General features: G+C 47.1%; 1 protein-coding gene and 1 pseudogene across 5 annotated transcripts in view; one reads left to right on the forward strand and one right to left on the reverse strand.

Annotated features, from left to right (window-relative positions):
• PI4KB (phosphatidylinositol 4-kinase, catalytic, beta) overlaps positions 1–9,678 on the forward strand; it is a 29,843-nt gene extending 20,165 nt beyond the window's left edge. For 3 of the 5 annotated variants that reach the window (XM_006900105.1, XM_006900103.1, XM_006900102.1), the window contains 7 exons: positions 425–534; positions 1,144–1,248; positions 1,878–2,001; positions 2,600–2,865; positions 7,265–7,397; positions 7,686–7,806; positions 8,797–9,678. In XM_006900105.1, coding sequence (XP_006900167.1) covers positions 425–534; positions 1,144–1,248; positions 1,878–2,001; positions 2,600–2,865; positions 7,265–7,397; positions 7,686–7,806; positions 8,797–8,978 — 1,041 coding nt within the window. In that variant the 3' untranslated portion in view covers positions 8,979–9,678. The remainder of the gene's footprint in view (positions 1–424; positions 535–1,143; positions 1,249–1,877; positions 2,002–2,599; positions 2,866–7,264; positions 7,398–7,685; positions 7,807–8,796) is intronic. The other 2 variants (XM_006900106.1, XM_006900104.1) reach the window with 2 other exon arrangements.
• LOC102868894 lies at positions 4,096–5,086 on the reverse strand (annotated as a pseudogene).
• Positions 9,679–9,850: the final 172 nt, after the last annotated feature.

A 9,850-nucleotide genomic window follows, 5' to 3' on the forward strand; every position in this document is an offset into this window, starting at 1 on the left:
GATCCCCAGATTATATTCTAATACTGGAAATGTGAGTGGAGCCGGGGGAATCATGTATTTTGGAAAACATTATTATTATTACTATATTATGGTTTACATATGATCATTCATATACCTCATATTTCATGCATACACTTTGTCATTTAATTATTGATATTTTGACAAGCATTCTGATACAAAATGCAATCTGACACAGGTAGTTTGCACTTTGAGAAACACAGCTACAAGATCTAATTGGTTCTAAACTATTTGAGTCCAAGTGGCAGGATGGTGTGTCACCAGGAGAGGCCTCTTGAACAGAATTTGGAAGAGAGGGGATGAACATGGCATGGAGATGGCCACAGATAAGCAGGAGGTGACTGAGGAGGAGGTGAAAGAATTGAGACCTTTGTTTGGCCCTTCTGACCTGCCCCGTTCTCTCCAGCTCCCTGAAGTCCACACCAACAGCTGTGACAACATCTCCCAGTTCTCTGTGGACAGCATCACCAGCCAGGAGAGCAAGGAGCCTGTGTTCATTGCAGCAGGGGACATCCGGTATGGCCAGCTCATGTTGCCCCTCATTTTCCTTCCCTGTTTCCAGCACCTATCTCTCTAGCCCTTTCATTGCTGTCTGAACTATCTCTTATCAGCTCTTGTCTCTTATCTTTTCTTTCTTCTTAATACTGTTGTTGAAGACTGCCAGACTTGAAGTTGTGAAGGTGTAGGTTGGGAAATTCCATGTTCATAGGGTTGCTGTGAGTCACACTCGATGGCAGTCAGCAACAACAACTACAGAAAGAAGTGAAATTTTAAAGGGACACCGAAATACTAGACGTGCCATAGGGAGTAATCAGAGCATTATTTCTCAAAGTGAGATCTGGGCTTCATAGGCATCAGAATCAAGGGGGAGAATATCTTGCTTAAAATAGATTCTGGGTTCATGCTTTTTTTCTCAAGCAGAATTTTAGTGGAGCAATGAGAGACAGTCTAGAGGCCACATTTTAACATAATTGCATGCCACAAGGCTAGTATTTTTCCTTCCATGAGTCTCTCAGCCCAGGTTCCAGTCTGTGTGTGCCTAGAATCAAGAAAACAGCTCAAGAAATGCCAGTGGAGGTGTTGAGGTGTGAAATGCCGAGGTAACTCCTCTGTCTTTCATGCTAGACGGCGCCTCTCAGAGCAGCTGGCTCATACCCCCACAGCCTTCAAACGAGACCCAGAAGACCCATCTGCAGTTGCTCTCAAAGAGCCTTGGCAGGAGAAAGTGCGGTGAGTCGGATGGGGTGCCTGTACACCCTTCTCAAAGCCTGGTGATAATCTATGCTGTCCATCAGTCTCCCAAAGTTCCTGTCATGGAGACAAGCCTAAAGACAAAAAACTACCTGCACTAGAGCCCAGGCAGAGGAGCTCTGGTGGTGTAGTCCGTGGAGTTGTGCTGCTGACTTCTGGGAGTTCAAATCCACCAGTCGCTCCAAGGGAGAAAGATGGGCTTTCTCCCATGAAATTTACAGCCTCTGAAAACTCTCCAGAGGGTCAACTCTTAATGCTGAGTTTGAGTTTTGTTTTATTTTGTTTTCTAAGGAAGTATGTTTATTTGAAACTTACATTAAAACCATAAGTATCTTTTTAAACAGGGAACACAGTAACTTTAGGAACATAAAACAAGCAAGCCATTTTACAGTGTAATGTCTCGAAGTGTGCCAAGGATCTCATTGTAGACTTTGAGTTTTTCGAAGTGTGCCAAGGATCTCACTGTAGACTTTGAGTTTTTCGAGAGCCCGGCAAACTCAATGGCAGTGAGGTGGAGTCCTTGCCTTGTGAGGCATTTGATTTGGATTTTTGGTGGACTGTCTGTATCCCCACTGTAGGCACCTAAGACGCCCTTCCCTTCTTCACAGGCGAATCCGAGAGGGTTCACCTTATGGTCATCTCCCCAACTGGCGGCTCTTGTCAGTCATCGTCAAGTGTGGGGATGACCTTCGGCAGGAACTGCTGGCCTTCCAGGTGTTGAAGCAGCTGCAGGTAAGAGAAGGGCAGGAGAAAGATTAGAAACTGAACCCAGCTCTGGCTCATTTGAGGTAACCACATAAGTGAGTTCTGCTGAGGATCTTTTCCTCCCTGGTCCAAACTGGATACCTACTGTATTGAACTAACCTTGGTGGCACTTTACCCAAGAATAACAGCCCCATGGCGACCTCTTTTGGCCATATTGTGAACTGTATGTATGCTGTTCTGATCACTGGGCTTGTCCTTGATCAGCACTCTTGAGATGATTTTTCTAGACCTAGATCTGGTTGTGTTTTTCTTCTTCTTCTTTGAACTAGACTTAATAGTTTTCATTCTCCCTGCTTCTGAGTTAACCATAAGGTTCCTATTATTCTGACTTTTGGTTTTCACTTTCTACATATGATACTTTTACATATATTTCTAACTGTGGTTTCCTATGTTTTTGTCAGGCCTTGAACTTCTTTCAAAACTTTCTGTACCTCAGTAAGAACAGCAAGTCTTACTCATGTGGTAGATTCCAGGCAATCAAGAGAAGGGTTGAGGACAGAAGGAATTTTAGCCTTCTGATAGTTTGGAGAGATGATAATCCTAATGTCTCCCTGTCTCCTCACAGTCCATTTGGGAACAAGAGCGAGTACCACTTTGGATCAAGCCATACAAGATTCTTGTGATTTCGGCCGACAGCGGCATGATTGAACCAGTGGTCAATGCTGTGTCCATCCATCAGGTGAAGAAACAGTCACAGCTCTCGTTGCTGGATTACTTCCTACAAGAACATGGCAGCTACACCACTGAGGCATTCCTCAGCGCTCAGCGCAATTTTGTGCAAAGTTGTGCTGGCTACTGCTTGGTCTGCTACCTGCTGCAAGTCAAGGACAGGTGGGTGACTTCCTGCCCCTCATCCTAACCTTTCGCCAGTTATTCATGTATTAGTCGTGTTTTCCCATTGTCACCTTGCCAAGATGTATAAAAAGCCAACTATGTATTTTAAGGCAGATATATTCAACATAACTTGGAAGGACAGTGCAGGAGATGATGGTTCCGGATGAGATGGATTGATGCAGTAACTGGGGCAATGGGGGTTGGTGTGTCGGGATTACTGAGACTGGCTCAGGACAGGGCAGAGTTTAGAGCTGCTGTACATGGGGATGCTGTGTCGCAGGCAACTTGATGGCACATAACAACATGTTCAACATATTTTAAGCAAAGACATTAAACCAAAGACTGGCAGAGGCTATTTTAAAGGGACAAAGAAAGGCAAGATTTGTGAAAGGGGGTATGGGCTTGAGGAGGAGCCCTGGTAATGCAGCAGTTAAAACACTCAGTTGCTAATGAAAAAGTTGGCAGTTCAGATCCAGTAGATGGTCTGCAGAATAAAGATAATGCAGTCTGCTTCCAAGGTCTACAGTCTTGGAGAGCTCTTGGGCATTTGTGCTCAGTGCTTACAGACTGTCGGCCAGGTCACTGTGAGTTGGAATCAGCCCAGTGGCAGTCAGTTTGGCTGGAAGGATTTGTGAGCATAGCCCTAAAAGATGAGGGGGAAATGAAGAGACAGCTATGAGAGAATGTTCCGAGTGGAGGCAATTATTGTGTGTGATTAGTGTTGAGGCACGCTGCATGGTGGAAGAACAGTAGGCAGTGGTGTGTCAGGTAAGTTGAGGTCCTCAGAGGGGGTTGAATGGTTGTGGCCTCTTCTCCATTCATGGGCTGGAGGGAAGTGTAATTCATTAAAAGTAATTTGGTTGTACAGTAACCCTGAAAAGTCAGAATTATTTTTTTTTCCATTTAGCATTTTTATTCAATTTCCTAGCAGATGATTTACATACCTGCCCCCCTTCCTTTAGGTCAGTATGGCAATTTTCCAGTATCACTTGTTTAAAGAGAAGCTTTGGTCAAAAATGGAATGAAACAGGCCAGGGGGATAAATCTTTGCTGTTTTTAAAATATCAACACTTTCACAATTCTGTTCTCACACACATCACATAACACATGCACACACACAGGAGCATCTGCACAGTTGGGTTTTCAGTGTTTCTTGTGGAAGGGAGGCAGGCAGCTGCAACTGGTCATGCTGGCTCAGTCTCCGAGGTTTGCTCAGCTTCACGTTGTTCAGAGGCCCTGGATGGAAGACTCCAAGGTCTTGAAATCCCAAATTGTCATGGCTCCATCGATGCCAGTAGTGCAGAATTTACGACAGTCGTGCTTGCCCACCTCATAAATGGACACCTGAGTGATGCTATTCTGGTGCAGCGTCTCCAAAGCCGTGTTGCAGTCCTCAATGGTGGCCCTCTTGTCCATGTTGCAGAAGCGCTCCATGGCCCCCATGTTGCGCTGGATGCTCTGTTTTGGAATGTCCAGTTTGGAGACAAAGGTCACGTAGTCACAGTTGTCATAGAAGAGCATTGGGCAGTTGTCATGGCCAGCGGCCGCGATGCTGTTCTGACACAAATGACACGCTCAGGAGGGGCAGGAACTCTTGTCTTCAGAGTGGAGACCTGCACGCTTTTGGAGGCATCGAGTACGGACATGGTGCTGTCGTGGCTGACCCAGGCCAGGCGGCTCCCGCCGGCAGAGAAGCTGATGCCGTGGACCCAGCCCCTGGTGCCACTGCCACCAAACTCGGACATCAGCTGGCCAAAAGACATCTTGCTGCCCCATGGCGTACTGGCTGGCTTTTCATCCACTTCTTTAATGTAGGCAGAAAACACCCTGCACTTGAAGTTGCAGGACCCTGCCACCAGTAGAACGTTATTGGGATGCCAGTCCAAGCAGAGGACCATGGAGCAGATGTGCTTCTTAATGTGCTTGCTGACCCACCAGTTGTTTTCGAACTCGAAGTAGCAGAGATGAGCTGGGCCCCGCTGCCAACGGCAAACTTGTTCTCCAGCAGGGACCACTTCACGCATGTGGCTGCGGGTGCCCAGTCAATGCCTGTGATGTGCCCGTTGTGTTCCTTGAGCTCATGAGCTTTCACCCATTGGCTCCCATTCTTCTTGTAGATGTGGACTTCATGATTATTGGAGCTCAGGGCAATCTGGGTGCAATCCTGATTCCAGGCATGGCAGGTGATTGGCTCGAGCAAAAACTGATGCAGGAACATTCTTAGTATTCTCAGAGGATAAAAAGCTGTGCTGGGATCTGGGCTGTCTGGGCAGGCTTGCAGCGGAGAATTCAAGGACTCTGGTCAGTCGACGGGTGGACAAAAGTCAGAATTTTTAACCTAAGACCCAGAGAACCTAAAACTGAGCTTTGGCATTGAGTCAGATGGGTGCAGGGAAACTGGTGTTTGGGGCCTCAGGGCATTCCTTTAGGGAACTGATAGGTTTAGAAGATGATAGAATCTGTCCTTTTTAAAAAAATGGAGAGGCAAGCAGACAGTAAACCACAAGCAAGCATAGATACAGTAAAGCTATGAATGGAATCAGCCACTGAAAAGAAGTGCTATCAAGGAGTGGGAACCCCAAACTGGAAGCAGATTTCAGGTCTCTTTAATGCTTCAGAAGACCCAAAGACAGCTTTCAAGCTGGAGCCAACTCCAGTGCCTAAGAGAGAAACTGGCCCTCCCTAATCTTGGGAACTTGGGCAAGAAGATCCCTTCCCAGCTCTGACCTTCCTCACCTGGGAAATGAAGATTTGGATTGGGACATCTCCTTGAGCCTTCCTGGTTCCCAAGACTATGCCATTGTTGCTAAGCTTGTAATGCTTTCCCAAAGGCAAAAGTCTCAGGTGGGACTCCATCATCTCTATTCTCCTCTTCAGGTTATTCCAACTGACTCCAGAGAAGGTGACCCGCAAACCATAGCCTAACAAAGCCGCTGTAGACACTGACGAGGTCAATTATGCTGAAATTGGCCAGGTCTCCATGCCTTGCATGTTAATTGTTCTTCTACAGGCCATTTATGTAGGACTCACAAAACCCTGGGATTTCTCTCCCTTTAACTCTTCTTCCTACTGTTGGTCTGTAGCACTTGCTTCCTGGGATTATTTTTTTTTTTTATGTAAATAATTTTACCACATAGATAAAACTCAATCCCTTGAGGCCTTTACACTATTTTATATTGAAGTCTGCTCTACTTGCCTCTTAATGTTGTTCCCTCTGGTGAGATCTCTGATGCGTAGTGGGATGATAAACCAAAACCAAACATACTGGAATGAAGTCAATTCTGACTAAAAATGGACTGATTGCAATTACAAACAGGTAAATAGGTCTGATTCCAAAAAAATTCCAAAATTGGCTCTTTAAGCGAAACACAGGTTACTGATGAGTCTCCCTCCAATCCTCATGGCACATTCCTCTTCAGAGTTCAGTCTCTTGAATAATTTGCTCCACATACAGATTGAGTAAGTATGGAGAGAGAATACAACACTGACATACTCCCTTCCTAATTTTAAGCCATGTAGTGTTCTGTTCACACCCCATTCTTCTGTTAGCCATAACTTGTTATGATCCACACAGACAAATGCATAGTCAGTAAAGCATAAACAAATCTTAGGAAGGGTGCAGCGAGAGTGCTCTTTGGAGGCAAGAATGATGAGGCTTTGCCTCATATACTTTGGGCATGTTGCTAGGAGGTGCTATTCCTTGGAGAGGGACATGATGCTGGGAAGGGTGGAGGGTTGGTGAAGGAGAAGAGGAACTTCAACCAGGTGCATTGACATGGTGACTTCCACAGCGGGCTCTTGTGTGTCAGGTGTGAGGATAGCACAGGATAGGAGAGGCGCAGGGTTCAGATCTGTTGTTCATTGAGTCGCTATGGGTTGTACATGACTTGATGGCACCTAATGACAAGAGATAGGTCTGAAGGGAGGCCTCCCACCAACACAGGGCTTGACCTGGAGCTGCAGGGTCATCTCAGTTTTCTTCTGGGTTTTCCACAAGGTTGAGATCTACTAGTTTGCATACCAGATGTACAATTTCAGGAGAATTAAGAGTAATTTTTTCCCCTTTTTTTTCTAATTTCAATGAACAATTACAGAGATTGTGGATTTCCATTCATTCACTGTTCCACTTTTCTCCCCGCCCACCCCACCCCTACCCCCCAGTTGAGAATTAGGATAATTTTAAACTGTTTTTATTGACTTACTGTAGCAACTTTAGAACACACAACCTTTGTGGCTTGACATCTTTTTCTTTGTACTGCCAACTCTTAGGTCCTAGCAGGTTGGGCAGTTAATAGGGCAGCAAAAACATGGCAGACTCCTAGCTAATGTCATGTGGTCATATTATAGCTTGAGCTTCTGGCCTCAGACATGTTTCTCTCTTCCTCTCCTTTCTCAGACATAATGGGAACATCCTTTTAGATGCGGAAGGCCACATCATCCACATTGATTTTGGCTTCATCCTGTCCAGCTCACCTCGAAACCTGGGCTTTGAGACGTCAGCCTTTAAGCTGACCACAGAGTTTGTGGACGTAAGTCTGAAGGGAGAGATGCTTTCAGGGTCACTCTGTTTTTTTCTTTCATGGGAAGGGGAGCTGATGAAGCTCTCCTAAATCAGATAGAACAGAACAGAAATGGCAGTAAGTCAAGGTGAGGCTGGATTTTCTGGGAGGCTACTGAGGGAGTGGTACAATAAAGAGATTTGGCATACTTGTACCAAGTACAAGGAAGACCTCCCAGGTCTGAAAGGTAGGGTTTTTTAGGACAGGGACTATTTCTTTTCTAAGCCCACTATGCATTCAGCTCTCTCCTCTCTCTAGGTGATGGGTGGCCTGGATGGTGACATGTTCAACTACTACAAGATGCTGATGCTGCAGGGGCTGATTGCTGCTCGAAAACACATGGATAAAGTAGTGCAGATTGTGGAGATCATGCAGCAAGGTGGGACTGGGGAGAAACAAGGTGTTTGATGATAGAATAGTGCCTCAGGAGCACTAACCATAGAACTTCAAGAAGCTGATTCTGTCCCCAGTTGGAATCTTGGGGGGGGGGGTCTTTCAGCTCTCTCTAGTCTTTGTCTTTCCTCCAAGACATTCTTCCTGACTCCTGACAGACCTAGGTGGGAACTACCTTTTAGGTGTACTCAGGGTACACTTCCCATCTCCAGTCTCCTGGCCCCTTTGAGAAATCTCCCTGACCTTCTACCTGTCTCCTCTTTGCATTTCTCATCTCCCTTCTGTCACCACTTTCCTCTTCATTTCACATTGACTTTTTGATTGCCCTGTCTTTAGGACCCTTGTCTTTCCCACTACTCAGCCCTCCTGCCTAAAGCTAAGGTTATTTTTTTTCACTAGGCTATCTGCTAGCTTGCCATCTAGTTTTTCATCCAGGTTCTCTTCCTCTCCCAGCTTGAGTCCTTCTTGCCACCCCTTTTTAAAGTTGAGGTGGCCAGGGTCTGAGCTGCCAGTCTCCTCCTTCTTCCCCCCTCACCCTCACCCAACAGGTTGCCGCCGTTGCTCAGGAGCATCCCCATCTGGCCCCGTGATGACGGTGGCCCAGGTCATCTGTGAGTGTCAGATGTAGCATAGGCAGAGGCCTGCAACCAGATAAGTGCCCAGCTCAGGGCCCATTACCCAGAACCTCTTTCCCAGTCTCTCCTCTGGGTCACAAGATGCTGCTCCTTCACCCCTTACTTGGGGGAGATTTGGTACTGGCCCACCTCTCCTCCAGGCATACCCTTACCTACAGAAGAGTATGGGATAAAGATGGGCTCAAGACAGTCTCCCATTAACCCTCCCTTTTCTCCACCCTAACCAAATTACATCCACTTTCAGGGCCACCTTTGAGGTGGGGAGGGGAAGGGGCACTTTAGATACTCCTGGCTGTCTTTCTTCCTATTCATCCATGACACTCTACTCCCATTTCCCCCAGGTTCTCAGCTCCCTTGCTTCCATGGCTCCAGCACTATCCGCAACCTCAAGGAGAGGTTCCACATGAGCATGACTGAAGAGCAGCTCCAGCTGCTGGTGGAGCAGATGGTGGACGGCAGCATGCGGTCAATTACCACCAAACTCTATGATGGTTTCCAGTACCTCACCAACGGCATCATGTGACACCCTCCTCCTCGAGCCTAGGAGTGGTGGGGAGACCCAAGGAACCCTCCCTGAGAGGACCCTTGTCTGATAATCCCCAAACCAGGAAATCCCACCCACCCATCCACCTGCCCAAGGGAAATGGAAGGCAAGAGTTACAAAGGATCATGTGGTAACTGAGAGAGCTTGCCCGGGTGGAGGGGGTGGGAGAGCCAGCCATGGAAGTGCAGACTTGCTGGGGCTCCCCTGCTGCCCAGTTGTGTGTCAGTATTACCACCTGACAGACTCCAGGACTCACTGTCCTCCAGAGAACAGATGATGATTGTGGGAACGCTGGGGCCTTTCCCCTCAGCAGATTCTGTCCACAGGCCATCCTCTTCATCTGCTCTGGGCCCCAGGAAGTGAGGGAAAGAGCACATTCTTGGTACTTAGGATTTGATCCTGTGGTTGGCCTTTGGCCATGCTGCTGCCCCACTGTCCCCTCCCAGGGACTGACCCCTAGCTCAAGCTCCTCTTGATACATGGACTCTAGCAGGGTTCCTGCACTTGCTGAGGGTCCCCATCCCAGGGGCAAGGAAGGGAAGCACTACAGCCCCCCCACCGTGAGGGTCTTGGCCTAGCCATGGGGAATTCCTTGCTCTGATCCCTTCCCCACACCCAGGGAAACAGCTCTCAATTTTTTTATTTTTCATTTTTGTTTGAAATAAATCCCTTAGTTAGCTATCTGTGTCACTTCTGATTTTGTTTGGGGGTAGGGGAGCCAGGAGGTAGCTAGTGAGGAATGAATGGATTCATCAGTGTCTAGTATACCAAAGACACCAACGCAGAGAGAAGGACCACTTTTCCTCCACCTGCTTTACCAATAACACCTCTTCCCTAAGGTGTTCCCTCCT

The sequence above is a fragment of the Elephantulus edwardii genome, unplaced genomic scaffold, assembly GCF_000299155.1.
Source record: "Elephantulus edwardii isolate Elephantulus edwardi_28Jun2011 unplaced genomic scaffold, EleEdw1.0 scaffold00273, whole genome shotgun sequence".
In the NCBI taxonomy this organism is placed as follows: Eukaryota; Metazoa; Chordata; class Mammalia; order Macroscelidea; family Macroscelididae; genus Elephantulus; species Elephantulus edwardii.